Source organism: Canis lupus, chromosome 27, assembly GCF_003254725.2.
Source record: "Canis lupus dingo isolate Sandy chromosome 27, ASM325472v2, whole genome shotgun sequence".
Taxonomy (NCBI): domain Eukaryota; kingdom Metazoa; phylum Chordata; class Mammalia; order Carnivora; family Canidae; genus Canis; species Canis lupus.
In genome coordinates, this window is record NC_064269.1 from 2562501 (window position 1) to 2576918 (window position 14418).

General features: G+C 56.9%; 1 protein-coding gene and 1 long non-coding RNA gene across 3 annotated transcripts in view; both read left to right on the forward strand.

The window, feature by feature from the left end:
• KRT5 (keratin 5) overlaps positions 1 to 14418 on the forward strand; it is a 36775-nt gene that overhangs the window by 17450 nt on the left and 4907 nt on the right. Inside the window, exons 1-2 of one of the 2 annotated variants that reach the window (XM_025458803.3) lie at positions 12952 to 13617; positions 14174 to 14388. In XM_025458803.3, the coding sequence (XP_025314588.1) occupies positions 13060 to 13617; positions 14174 to 14388 (773 nt within the window). In that variant the 5' untranslated portion in view covers positions 12952 to 13059. Of the gene's footprint in view, positions 1 to 12951; positions 13618 to 14173; positions 14389 to 14418 lie in introns of those variants that run through there. The other variant, XM_049102739.1, reaches the window with a different exon arrangement.
• LOC118352554 (uncharacterized) lies at positions 11055 to 12647 on the forward strand. The gene is made up of 3 exons (XR_004809817.2): positions 11055 to 11380; positions 11977 to 12024; positions 12505 to 12647. It is a non-coding gene; the product is annotated as an uncharacterized LOC118352554 (long non-coding RNA).

Sequence of the window (14418 nt, forward strand, 5' to 3'; positions counted from 1 at the left end):
CAGTTAGCAACTTATTTCCAGATGCATGGGGGAGGGGGTCCAGGACTCTTAGAAAGCCATCCTCAGAAAATGGCAGGGAATATGGAGACAACCTATGAAATGCCTAAGAAAAAACAATGAGGACATCTTATTAAATAAGTAGCTTTCATTAGTCTCTGAGAAAGGGTGTAGATATTTGGATACCTCGGCCTTGCATATGCTGTCGTGGGGGGAGACCTCAGTAGCTTCTTCTCTACATCCCCATCCTTAGCTCCCAGACCTGAAGTACCAAGGAGAACGCAGTCAGCAGGCTCGCTGTCTGACCTCTTGAGAGCCCCAAGCACCCCAGGTAGCCCCATCCCCTCCACACACTGAGCCGAAGCCAATGGAGATGATCTGCTGAGACATCCAGGCTTTAGGTCCCCAGCGGCCAGGCTCAAATGAGAGTCTTCTTGGGTTCCTCAGAGTTCCAGGTCTGCATGTGGCAGCATGGAGAGGGCCTCCAGCTCCCCGACTCCAGCCTGCCCTTCTCTTACTACCCTCTGCTCTGTCCTCACTTCAAGGACCTCATGCAAACCCTGGCCTATGCTTCCACACTCAAGCCACAGCTGCAGACAGACAGGAGGTGTGCCCACCAGCAAGGCAGTCTGTGCTCCAGAAGATGGGCCTGGGGAAGAGGCCCGCACAGGCCTGAGTGTGGGCTGGGGGTCGTAGGTGGGCAATTCTGGGGTTTGGATTGCCTAAAAGAGAAGAGTGGCTGCAGATGAGCTTGTCCCAGTGGCCCTACAGACTCCTAGCTCTGTGAGGAGAGGACAGCTGGTGGGGACCAAAGCAGGACCCACTAGAGAAGAGTCTAAGGCAGGGGCCCCGGTGACCTAGTATAGGGGTGCTCCTGGACACAGGGCTCATACTTGGGACAACAACTGGGGCAGACTGAGGCACCTAAGCCAAGGTGAGGGTGTCAAAGGACAGGAAGATGAAGCAGGTAAAGGAGCGGTGCTGAGCCCATCAGAAAGATGGTAAATACACACAGTGAGAAACCTTAGCCGTAGGAATAATGGTACTAGCTATTGTCTGTTGAGAGCTTCTTGGGGGCCAGACCATGGACCAGATTCTTTAAGGATATTTCCTTGTTCAGTCCTCATCAACAACTCTATTAGCACCCCCGTTTTATAGAAATAAGAAAACCTAGGGGCAGAGAGACTACAAAATGTACTTGGGGTGTGTGAACCAGAAGTGGCCCTCACATTCTCTCCTACCTGGATGGTGCACGTGTACTGGTGCTGGGGCAGAGGAAATTTCAGTTTCCCTCTTGCTTCTGTCCCAGGGCCGGGACACTGGTGTTGAGAGAGGTGTTCCATGAAGCTGCGGATTCCATATGGGACCAATGAAATAGGTCTGGGAGAGCAGAGGGTGGGGCTGGAGCCAGTGCTGTGAACTGGGCAGGACTGCCAGATATGCTCAAGGCCATGCAAGAGTCTGAATGTCCACATGGTCAAGGTCCTCCTTAAGGGATGGCCAGCGTGGCCATGGTCATGAGCCTGGTATGCTGGGGAGGGGGCAAAGGCCTCCAAAGGAGAAGCTTTTCAGGAATTTCTCCTGGGTCCTGCCTGAGGTCAGTGACAGTGGTTCTTGGCATCTCTAGGTGGGCGCTACCTATCACAGGGGGTAGGGTCAGGTGCCAGAGCTACCCCTCTCTTCCCCAAAACATACCTGGGCTGAATCGGCCACAGCCTCAGTTGTTTTGACGGCCTTGTCAGAAGCTGCTGCTTGCTACACTCATCCTCTCGCCTGGTAAGGACTGTAATTTGGCTTTCTAGGTGCTCATTTGTGGTTTCCAGACACTTGATGGTATAATTACAGAAATGGACTCGCCACCTCCCTGACTCTGGGTCAGGTGTACCTGTTGGTCCAGAGTTTGCCGCTGGACATTCCGAGGACATAAAGCAGCCCAGGTATTGCCCCTGCCCCTGTCCCATCCTCAGTGCCACAGAGGGGTCTCCTCCTCGCTTGGTAGGAGAGGAGGCCTGAGAGTAGAGAGCAAGGGCCGGCCTTCTGATGGAGAATGCATACCGGGAGCCAGGAAACAAAGGGGACGGTCTAGTCCTATTTTGGAGAACCCCAGAAGGAAGAACCTGGAGGCACATTAGGAAGAAGGTTGGGGCAGAAGCTTGAGGATGGGGCTGAGAGGAGCAGGAGGGACCTGGCAACGCAGCTCCCTCCCTGCAGACACGTGAAAGGCTGCTTCCCAAAGCACAGAGGCCATCCCTGCTGGCACACAAAATCTTCCCAGGCTTTCATAGCCTGTTTTATAGTGCTGACATTATTTTTGATGTGTATCAGAAAAGGTGCCATTCAATAGCTAAAAAGTTGCTTTATAAACTAGGTATACAGGGCAGACTTGCAGGCCCATCTAAAGCAAAACTATTAAAGAAAATAACAGTCCAAGTGGTTTGTAGATATGGGCAAAATCCTGGTGTGGTGCCCGGATGGCTGTAGATGGGGAAATGTTGAAGACACTGTGTCATTTTCGGGGTGGGGGAGGAGCAAACAGGCCCTGGCTGGAGAGGCCGGCAGTCCCAGTGTAGGGGTGCGTTGGCTGCCAGGCCCGAGGGCTCTGAGAAGCACAGGGCCAGGCAAGCTGCCACAGTGTAGACTGCTTGGGATGGAAGTACATTTTTCTCTTTGAGAGTCAGTGTCCTCCAAGTCAGAGAGGGAGTAGCGACCCAGAAATGTCCCCAAATATGGAAATAGAAACATTGGCCAAGGGGAAAGAGAAATTCGAGCCTCTTCTGTGTCAGTCCATCGAGCAGAACCACGACCAAGAAGCATATGTTATAGGGAGATGACTTGGACTCTCAGCGAGGAAGGGCTTGCTTTCTTCTAATGAGAACTGTTGGAAAATGGGCCCTGGGGCAGGGGAGAGTGGTCCCCTCACTGGCTTCCAGTAGGCCAGGGGCAGGCGCCCCCTCGGGTACCTCCCAGCATGTAGTGTGACTCTCCAATGAGGCAAGGCAGGAGGGACACGACCACCATGTTCTGAGAGATGGCTGAGGAGAGGGTCAGCCAGGTGGCTCATGGCCAGTGTTCCCGGGGCCCAGCCTGAAGGGAGATGCTCAGCAGGCCGGTTGAGGCCAATTCTAGTTGCTGGGAATGGAATGAATGAGAGCAGGGAGAGGGAGACTCCGTGGAACCTGACAGAAAGTCCTCCTTCCTTCAGCACTCAGGAGATGTTCGGATGGAGACCCTGCCTCAGACATCTCGGGATGCTGGTCCACGGAAAACAATCACAGCCTGGAGCTGAGTGTGTCAAAATGAAGAACGTGGCCAACCTGCTGCCCAACCGGGGGCCCAGCTTGAGTCCCCATATCAGACGGAGGCAGGTAATTGATAGTGCTGGAGGCCTTTGGAGGTGTCTGCCCAACTGACTCATGAGGTGGGGCCCAATTTGGCAATCTGAACCCCATGTTTGGGTCTCAGGACAGCCATCCTGTATGGGCTTCCTCAGGGAGCAAAGCCAAGACATCACTTACTCTGCTCCTTCCACTTCCGTCTGGGGCTGCCCCTCACCCGTGGAAGAGCCAGGAGCCAGCCGCACTCGTTTCCCTGGAGGAATGTGGAGAGGACCAAGGCTGCGGGAATCCTTGTGGGGGAGCAAGGTGCCAGGGAGGGCAGAACTGTGTCATATTAGGCATGCCGCATGCTTCTCAAGGAGTAGTACCTCAGTCAAAATCTCAACGCAAAGAAAGGGCAGTCTCTGTTTTCTGCCAACCAAGACGACTATGGGGCTTTGGGAAGACGAACAGAGACCACTCTATTTGGGGTTAGCCCCCTGGGGACTGTCTGGGAAAGGGTGGGGCCATTTGCATTGCCTCCCTCACATGGAACTGGACCATGGGGAAATGTCAGCATTTGTCCAAGGTCCTCAGGGAGACGCCAGCTGTGGTGTCATATTCCAAGACAGACACATTCTTCACCAACTGTCAGGCTCTTCCTTACGAATTGCCATCTTGCCTTTCTTGGCCACACCAGTGTGAAGATCTATAGCTGGTAGCAGGTGATGGGGGGACAACCTAAGGTGGACAAAAGCACCAAGTGAAGTCAGGTGGCCAGGAGATGAGGCCACCGGCTGACAAGACCAATCCCCCCCCCCCAAAAAAAAAAACAACCAGGACAAAGCATGACAAGTAGAATGTTCTTTACCAAGAAGCCTGGGCCCAGCCCAAGAGGCCAGGTTCCAGGATGGAGCAGACATGAACTTGATGGCTTATGCTCTTCAAATAGTAACCAAAAGATGGGTTGAATTCCAGCCTGGGTCCCCCTACCCTCCGCCAATGAGTAAGCACCTGCAACCATCAGTTTGAGCCCAATATGTGGAGTGGGCAAGTAGATGAGACTTGAGGCGATCCTGTGCTGTGGGTGGCTTTTGGAGAGGGGCTGTGAGGAGAGGAACTGGGAGGGAGGGGCGGACAGGCCTGGGTGGAGGAGGTAGGGGCGAGTCTTGAGGTTGGGAAAGGGTTAGCTGGGTGTGGTGTGGAGGATAAAGAGTAGGTTCCTTGGCCAAAGCAGAATCTGGATAGAGACAGTGTATTTGTTTCCTGTTGTTGCTGTAACAAATGGCCAGAAACTCAGTGGTGGAAATAACAAAACCTGAGGTCATCGCTCTAGAGTCGGAAAGGGATATCACTGGGTTAAAATCAAGGTGTGGGCCAGGCTGCGTTTGTTCTGGAGGCTCTAGGGGAGAATCCATTTCTCTGCCTTTTGCAGCTTCTAGAGGCCGCCCACCTGCCTTGGCTCTCAGGTCCCATCCTCCCTTCCTCAAAGATGGCAATGGTGATCTTCGAGCTTGATGTCACTCTGACCTCCCCTCTGCCCCCCTCCTCCACATTTTCAGGATGCTTGGGATTATACAGGACCTATCTAGATAATCTAGGGTAATTTTAAGAGTAGCTGATTAACCTTAATTTTTCCTGTAGCCTTAATTTCCCTTTGTCATGTAGCATGACATTATCTGGGTTGTGGGAATTAGGGCATGGACCTGTGCCCACCACAGATGGTAGTAGGAATGGTGAGGAAGGGGGATCCAAAGGAATGAGGGTGTGAGTATAAGGCCAATAGGAAGCTACTGTGTGTTCTTGAGCAAAGGAAGGCCACACTTTACCAAGTGACTGGGGGTAACTTCGATTCTCAGGGTTAATGTGAGATCACTTTCCAGACTCAGAACAATGGAGACATGTTATATCTGAGGTCTTGCAGACCATAACACGTTATTGTTCTCTGCTGAGGGCAGTGTGCCAACCTGCAGGAGGCCATGGCTGGCGCCAGAGTGAGGGGCCCCAGCCCTCGGGGATGCCCAGGTCAGCTGGCAGGCAGGGATTGCCCAAGAGGCTGGATAGGTCATGACGTTCCGACTGGGAGGTATCTATTGCCATTGAGTGTCTCCCTGACCCTGAATGGTGAAGCTGTCCTTTCCAAGGAGGTCTGGGGGGTGAGGAGGTCAGTGGGTGGGACAAGCCCTTGAGGCAGACTCAAACCGGTTGGGGCTCCTGGGCTGCTGAGGAGGGAAGTAGGGCATGGTGGGGGTGGTGGGAGGGGGGGTTCATTATGAATGAAGCTTTTGTTCACTCCTTAACACATACCCTGTCTGGGAAGGCTGATGGGTAGGTAAGGGGAGAACACCCAGGCCTCATAGATTTGGAGAGTCAGAAGGTCCCACCTTGCGGGGGGCATCATGGTGTTGATGGCCTTAGAGGTGCCTCCAGAATTTCTGCTTGAAATTTAGCAGGTGATCTGGTTGGGAAAGGGCGATGGTGTGACAGAGCCAGCTCAGGGCTGGTGTGCACAGCAGCACACCGTTTTCATTTAAGTGGTATGGTGACTTGAGAGGTGCTGCTGTTGGAGAGCATGAGGGTGCTGGGCTCCTCGGGGTCTCCTGGGCGTCACCACTTAGGCGTAGGTTGGGCCGGTTGAGAACATAGGCACTAGGATCGGCCAGACCTGGGGTCAGATCTCAGGCTTGACATTTACCAGCTGATGACCTTAGACACAATTCCTCTCTGGGGTTCAGAGAACAGGAATGATAACAGCTTTACGGCCTATGATAATGTGAGTAGTACATCAGACAACGCACGGTCGATCCTAGCACAATTTCATGAGGCTACATTTCTGAGTGAGCTTGGGTTCGTTTCTTTTCTGAGTGGGGTGGCCTCCCCCAAGGAGTTGGTCTAATCCCTGGGGCACTTGGTAGCTCGCCCATCCCAAAGAATCAAAAATGCCAAATAACCCTCATGCTGGGTCACCCCTTCTCATCTACTCATCTTCATGGCCTCTGTTCCTCTGGAGCAAAGTTCTGGGGGACCCTATCTGGATGTCGTATAGGGAGCTTCAAGGGCGGGAAAGATGAGAAATGGAAGGACAAGCTGGAAGCCAAACCAAGACCCTGGGCCCCACATGTGGCATTGGGAGAAGTGGTTGTCAGACACATCTCTGCCATCTGGGATGAACTGCTGCCGAGGCGTCTGGGCTTCTGCCCCGTGTCTGGTGCTAGGGACATAGGGAGGGGAGTACAGTAGGCCATCCCCAGGCTTCAGTCCCAAGAACATCATATAAGATGACCCCAATCCACTGGAGTCTTGCCCTGGAGTTCCAGCTGCCCCACCCCAGGCCCTGGCAGTCCCAAGCAGGGAAGGGTCTCCCCAAGGACCACACCTCTATCCCCACTCAAGGATCCAGCCTCCTCCCCACCAGGGCTGCTGCAAGATGCTAACACACGCTGACTGCTGGGTGGCATCTGAGGTCCTCCGTGTTTGTCCCCTCACAGGCTTGCCAGAGACCAGAGCGGCTGCCGAGGTCCTCGTCGGGTCAAGTCAGACAACAGTAAGTCAGGCGTTGCGAGCCAACAATGTGAGCATCAACGATGGTGAAGACGAGGGCTTTTGGAGTCACGCTTTCCTGGGTTCATATCTTGGCTCTGCCACCAGCTACTTAGGTTCTCTGGGTCTCAGTTCCCTCATTTGTAAAATAAGGATAATAATTGGCTCACCTCATGACGTTGTTAATGAGTTGCTACCTCCAGACCTGTGCCTGGCACTCAATCCGTGCCGTATAAATGTGCCTGTTGTCACTGTCTTTTGTCACACCACCAAACTCATCCTGAGCTCTGACCCATCCCATGTCCTGAGTCTTTCCGGGATCACGGAAAGTCCAGTTTCAGAGAGGCACCCCGTCCAGCCATTGTCAGACGCCCACTTGGAACAGACTCCCTGAGAAGCCTCGGGGTCTTTGCCCCGTGTGGTGTGGCAGTGAAGCCAAGACACAGAGAGAATCAGAGACAGAGACAGAGAGACAAAGACAGAGACAACACTCAGAGTAACTGTCCTTTCAGCATGAAAGCTGGGGAGTGGCTGGGCCCTGGGGTAAGGGTGTGGCTGGGTCCACCTGGCAGGACCGTGGAGCTGAGGCTGAACAGCCATGGGAATCCAGGGACCAGGTGGGATGAGGGACAATGGGAGCCCTTGAGAACTGCTCCAGCGGATGTGGACTGAGTACACAGCCAGCTGTCTGTCCAGAGCACAATGTGGTCTGGACACAGGCAAACAGTCATGTGATTCTCGTTCCTTCTATCAGTGGGAGGAGGGATGGGAGAGGGGCAGGAGGAAAGAGGTATCACTTGTTCCTCTTCCACCTGGTACCAGCACCCACAGCCTGGAGGAACCAGGCGACCAGGGACACATTCCTCAGGGGGGCAGGAGGACATCAAAGGCCTCCATGCTGACTGGCTCAGAGCCTAGTCTCCACCCGCCCTTGCTCGGCCACCCGCTGTCCCCCGGCGGGTGATGTGGGTCACCATCCTGGGCCTGGCGAGGAGACTGGGGGGCCCAGCCCTGTTCTGAGATGCGGTGTCTCCCCTACCAGCCACACTCCCATGCTGGCAGCCCGGTGCATGCCCCCCCCCACCGACCCACCCCAACTGCCCGGTGTTGAATGAAGAAACGATGACATGATTGGTTCAAGAGTTTTCTCAGTTGCCTTGGACATTGCGTCTCTCTTGGAAAACGCTAACCTGTTTTCACAAGCCCTCAACAGAGGCTGTCAGCCCCATGGACAGTGAGCGAGGCCGTTCCTGCGCCTGTGGGGGGTGAGGACAGGGTCCGGGGCGCAGTGCTCCTGGACCAGGGAGGTGTCCCTGTGCCTCCGGGACTGTCCCAGCTCCCAGTGTCTCCTGGGATGGCCCAGGGGCTTCTTCTGCCCACATCCCTACACCGTGGCCCATACCGGTTCACCCCCACGTGATTCCAGCTCACCCCGAGCTGGGGGGCTGGGGGGGGCAAATGGAAACCAGTCTCCGTCCCCATGCCTTGCACTAGGGCAGGACGAAGTGGCAGTGCCCCGAGCAGAGGCTCCGGCCAAGAGCACAAGCCCAGCCTCTGCCTCCGTCTTCCCTTCCCTGGTCGTGGCCACTGCGAGGCGAGTAGGATGGAGAGGGAGGGAGAGAACGTGCAGGTTAGGGATGCAAGGGGGGCTCCCTACAGCCTCTGACCCCATCAGGATGGAAGCCTGGCATGAAGGAGTCGTGTCCCTGCCTCTCCTTCGTAGAGAAAGTGCTGCAGGTTCCCAGAGTTCCAGGCACACTCATACCCACGTGTAAGGACCCACGCAAATGCCAAGAAAGCGGCAAAAGCCCTTCTCTGCTTCGTCACCATTTTCGATGCACAGATGCAAAGTCTGTAGGACAGACACTGCCTTGCATGTGGTGAGGCCTCTGTAATGTTTATTGGAAAAAAATAAAGTCACCGTCCATGAGAAAGCCAAGCGCAGAGGGTTTTGCTGTATATCCTTTTTTAAGTCCCTCTGACTAATTAAAGTATTTGTTGATTTCCAGCCCATAGTTTCAATCAACCCAGGGGGATTTTCAAAGGCTTTGGTGTGCCATTGGCAAAACACCCTTCGAATGAGGGAAGAGCGTTCTCCAGACTTGCAGGGGCCTGTCGGAGGGCAGCTCGGAGCTCCGTCCCACAAGCGCCAATCGCCTGCGCGGTGTGAGGGGTGGGGGCCGGGGCTGCTCCCCAGGCCCCCCTGCATGTTTGCCGCACCCTTCCCGCCAACCCCGGCCAGCTCGAAATCCCGACTCCAGCTCGCACGGGGCCCCTTTCCCTCTGCATCTGCGGACCGCGCTTCCTCCCAGCTCCCTGGGGGAGACCGCAGTGCAAGGCGAGGTCGGGTGTCCAGGGTCCCAACAGCGCAAGGGCTGCCCGGGGACCAAGACGCGGCCCAGAGGAGGTGCACAAGCTTCTCTACCGATGCAGCAGCCTACAGTTTGGGTGAAGCCCTTGCACAACAGAAGTCAACCCCAGGGGCCCACTATCACCATGACCCGAGTGACAGCAAGAGGGCATCACCCCCAAAACCCACCCAAGTCAAGGCTTGCTTGGCTGCTTTGTTTGTGGACCTTTGCATTCCTACCCAGCTCTGTTTTCGGTCGTGGGGGTTGACAGTCCCGGGAGAGGCGGGGTGGCCCTCGGGGCAGCACAGGGCCGAGGGAGGGTGGGGTGGCCGATGCAGATCCCCAGTCCACAGAGGCGCCGGGCTCCTCGGCGGCCCTGCAGCCCTGAGCATCTAGCTGCCCTCAGCCTTGGGCGGGGTGGGGGCAGGATTCCGCTGACTCTGGGTGGAGGCAGGAAAATTCTTCCGTCCGTTCCTCCCCGAGGCAGGGCTTTGTGAGGAGGTGCCGGGGCTGGCACGCAGTCCACCTGCCCTTGCCCATCCTGCCGGGTCTGGCTCTGCGCTCCCAGATGGGGCCGCCAGCCGCTGCCCAGTGAATAGGGTGATTCACACTCCAACTATTGCTCCCCACTTTTCATGCTGAGCACACACGGGATAGGAAGCCCGCCAAGGCGAGGATACTACAGCTTGCTTTCTCCCCCAGAGGGGTGCGTGGAGGCTGGGGCAGGGCACAGGGGCTGCTGGGGGGCTCAGGGGCACAGCTCTCAGGACCGAGGGTGGCGGGAGAAGAACGGAGCAAAGTCCAAGGGAGGGAGAGTCATAGCTCTGTCTGCAGAGGGTGCCCAGGCTAGAGGGGACAGGGGACCCACCTTCTGGGCATAAGCAGGTGGTTGGGACTCTGAGACTCAGCATGGGGCGAGGGAGGGCCTCACACCAAGATCTGGGGAAGGAGTGGAGGGAGATGTCCTATGTCTGTCGGTTCCATTAAAAAAAAACAAATGTTTGCTGAGCCCTCCCCACCCCGGTGTGTGCAGCCGGGCTGAGCATGTGACGGCGATGTGAAGCGGAGCCAGGTGTGTGCCCTAACCTCGGGGAGTGTCCGGCTCAGTGAGACCTGGGGTAAAACCATGTTCTGTTACCTGTAGGTTCTACTCCTCATTGCACACCGATTGCAGCGGGGCTGGGAAGAGGGGGCCCTGGGACATTTATCCCCTGCCCGCCTGCTCCGCGAGGGAGGCTAGGGTGTCCTGCTCCCTCCGTGGGGACACCGGAGCCGGCCGCTAGAGCTCACTTAGCCCAGCATCCGTCTTTTGCTGATGGGAAAAGCTAAGCAACGTGTGCTGCCAAGACCTGGTAACTCCCTCTGTGGGCGCCCAGCAGAGGAGCTCGGGAGCTCCCAGTAATCCCAGTCTTCCTGCTTCGGAAATGCCAGGCCGGGGCGGGACTGGCCCGCACTGTGGTGTCCCGGGGGGGCCCCCATTATCTGTAGCCCTCCCGGTCTGGCACCGCAGGAGGGGCTGCCTTCCTGCATAGGGGGTAGCGGAGGGTTCCCATGAACCTCAGACAGAAAAGCGCCGCTTCCCCCCACCCCAGCCCCAAACACTCGCTGCCACAGTTACTCGCCACCCACACACCTTGGGTTCCTGGCATTGAATCTGAGCTTGGCACACTCTAGAGGTTCTCAGACTGGCCAGGATGCATTCCTGTTCCACCGAGTCCTTCTCTTTCCTCTACACAGCTGGGGGGTGGCGGGGTTGGGGGGGAGGGATGGAGTGAAGAGAATGTCCCAGTGTCTCGGGCAGGGTGGGGCTTCCCTGGGGCATACCCAGGACCTGTGAGGGGGCAGGGGGGCGCGTACCCAGATGGTGGTCCCCCAGTGGAGAGGGGGAACCACGCTAGGGGTCCCCAGGCACCTGCTTTTGCCTTGGATCTGCTCCATCAGGGGCTGAGAGTCCCCCCAGTAGGTTTCAGGGTCCCCCGGACACGCACGTCTGTTCCCCGAGGGGCAGCAACGTGTGAAACTGGTGAAGTCGGTAAAACTAATCTCTGTGAGTCTCAGGAGTTCTCCAGGCGGGGAGGCAAGCCAGACCTCGTTGCCCAAGACTTACGAGGCGAGCTCTGGCCATCGGTCTGTCTGTCTGGATTTACCTGTCCACTGCTGGCTCATCACAGCCCTCTGGTGAGCGAGCACATCCGAGCTGATCCCAGCAGCTTAGGATCATTTTCCCACAGCCACGGGTTCCCTGGAGCCAACCACAGGCCTGACTAGAGATTCTTGAGTCTGGGCTGGGTCCTCATTCCTTTACTCTTGAGAATGTACTCCCTCGGCCCCAAGGCTTTCAATCCACCCCCCGTTCCCCCCAGGGCACCCCCACACCCTGCCCCTGCTCTTAATGGCCCAGTGCTCCCAGTGCTGAGTCTTGGGGTGGCCCAGAGGCGGCCCCAGTCAAGTCTGCGGCCAAAAGGAGGGTGTGGTGTAAGACGGACACTTGCTAAAACCTACCCAGCCCCCAGCTCCTCCATGTGGTGCCACGGCCCCCTGGACTAGCAGGGCGGGGGGGTCTGGCGGGAGTCCCCCCTGAAGCAGCCATGGCAGACGGTGATGCCAGCTGCCCGGTCCCCCAGATCTGCTCCACGCGGCCTCTGGGGCAGGACGACCCATAGACTTAGAATGCCACTTTCCATTCCCCTGGCCCTTCAGGGAACTTGGGGCTGGCGCTTAGAAAGCACAGCAGTCCCCGCTGCCTGCAACGGGGTGGTTCTCCGTTATAACAGGCCGGCGGATTCTCAACATGTTCCTGATGAGATTAGAAGCTCCTGCAGGTATGTGTTTGTGGCAGCCTTCAGCCTGTATCAACAGATACGATGACTCATTTCTTCCCCAGTGGAATAACTGAGGGCTTGCTGGAACACACCTGGGGGGCTGGGGCAGCAGACGGAGCAGCTCCCTCCGAGGAGGGACGTGACCGCCAGGCTGAGTCTGGGGACCTTTTATGAGGGATTGCATGGCTCTGTGAAGCCCCCGCAGGGTCCTGTAGAGGCCCAAGAGCAAGGGGGAAAGGTCAAAGCCACAAAAAACACTGACTCGGGAGGAGCTGCGGAGGGATAGGCCTGCCCCTGTAGGGCTCAAAGCGACATAGACCCCGGGGTGGAGGATGTCCCACATTCCCTGCTTCTGGAGCTCGTGGCTTGGGGAGACAACCAGAGAGCCTGCCCAGTGGGCTCCGGGATGATAACTTTGCCTCCCTCAAGAACGGGGATCCTGCAGTCAATCCAAGTCAAAATGTCTATTTTCCCCTCTAGCACACGGCTGGGATGTCAGCAACCCTCCGCCGGAAAGAGTAAAATAGAGCAGATCCCTGGCCCTGGAGGACTCCTCGGCCTCCAATTCATGGGCAGCGCACCCTGCGCTGAGGTGGCTGGGACACTGGCCGCCCGGACACTGGCCAAAGTAAGTGACCCCTTGTCTCTGGTGCTCCTTCCTGGGTGCTCACAGCCCCGGGCCCCCACGGCGAAGAGAGACTGGCTGGCAGCTTCGCCAACTCTCTGCCAAGACATCAGCGCTGCAAGGCAAGGTTATTCCTAACCGAGCACAGCCTGCCAGGAAGCCAGCGTTTGCACCCCACACCACCGTGCAGGTGTGCCGGTGAGCTCACAGCTGCCCCCCAGGCATGCCCAGCCCACTTAATCATTCACAGCTCGACAGCTCTCCCGCCCAGCCCAGTTCTAGGGAATAAAAAGGGGGGACTGCAGCTCCCGGGTAACAGAGCCACCTTCTGCGTCCTGCCGCGCTCTGTTCTCGCCAGCACTCCCAACCTCTAGGGCCCACTACTCTTGCTCCACCAGGAACAAGCCATCATGTCTCGCCAGTCGAGTGTATCCTTCCGGAGCGGGGGCAGCCGTAGCTTCAGCGCTGCCTCTGCCATTACCCCGTCTGTCTCCCGCACCAGCTTCACCTCCGTGTCCCGGTCCGGGGGTGGCGGTGGCGGCTTTGGCAGGGTCAGCCTAGGGGGTGCTTGTGGAGCAGGTGGCTATGGCAGCCGCAGCCTCTACAACCTGGGAGGCTCCAAGAGGATCTCCATCAGCACTAGTGGTGGCGGCTTCAGGAACCGATTTGGCGCAGGTGCTGGTGCTGGAGGCGGCTATGGCTTCGGAGGTGGAGCCGGGAGTGGATTTGGCTTTGGCGGTGGAGCTGGTGCAGGCTTTGGGCTCGGTGGCGGCGCTGGCTTTGGAGGTGGCTTCGGTGGCCCTGGCTTCCCCGTGTGCCCTCCCGGAGGCATCCAAGAGGTCACGGTCAACCAGAGCCTCCTGACTCCCCTCAACCTGCAAATCGACCCCACCATCCAGCGGGTGAGGACGGAGGAGCGCGAGCAGATCAAGACCCTCAACAACAAGTTCGCCTCCTTCATCGACAAGGTGAGCGGGATCCTTTGTGAAAAACCACCACGTGTGTGGAATAAATGCCAAAGAAAGTGGGAAGAGGGGAGATTTTCTGACTTGGTGCAAATATCTTCATAGTTGGCAGGTTTTTTCTGTGTATTTTTCTGGATTTGTGGCCCATTTTCTTAGTTAGACTGCTAGTTGGTCGCTTAGAAGAGAGGAGCTCATTTCTTCCCCTTCAGAGATGACCCCATAAGGGCTCCTCGATCCCTGTGGGGGCAAAGAGTAGAATTCTGTGCTTCCTGGAATAGTGCTGATTAAGTAGAAAGGTAGATGAGTTCATTGGGCAGGAGCCTGAGGGCCTGCACCAGTGTCGCGGGCACCAGTCACCAGTCATCCAGCTGTACCCAGGTGACCCACAGAAGAGTGGGGGCAGGCACCTCATTCTGGACCTCCACTCCTGGGGCTCACAGCCAGGTGCTGTTGCATGGAGAGGTGTAGGGGACCAGTGCGAAATGGGAGAAAAATGGGAGAATTGATGATGGAAACATGAAATTCAAGTTTCTCCACCTTTAAACTCCGTCTCCTCCAGGTGCGCTTCCTGGAGCAACAGAACAAGGTCCTGGACACCAAGTGGACTCTGCTCCAGGAGCAGGGCACCAAGACCGTGAGGCAGAACCTGGAGCCCCTGTTTGAGCAGTACATCAACAACCTCAGGAGACAGCTGGACAGCATCCTGGGGGAGAGGGGCCGCCTGGACTCGGAGCTGAGGAACATGCAGGACCTGGTGGAGGACTTCAAGAACAAGTGAGTTGCAGGGAGCAGACACAGGACCGG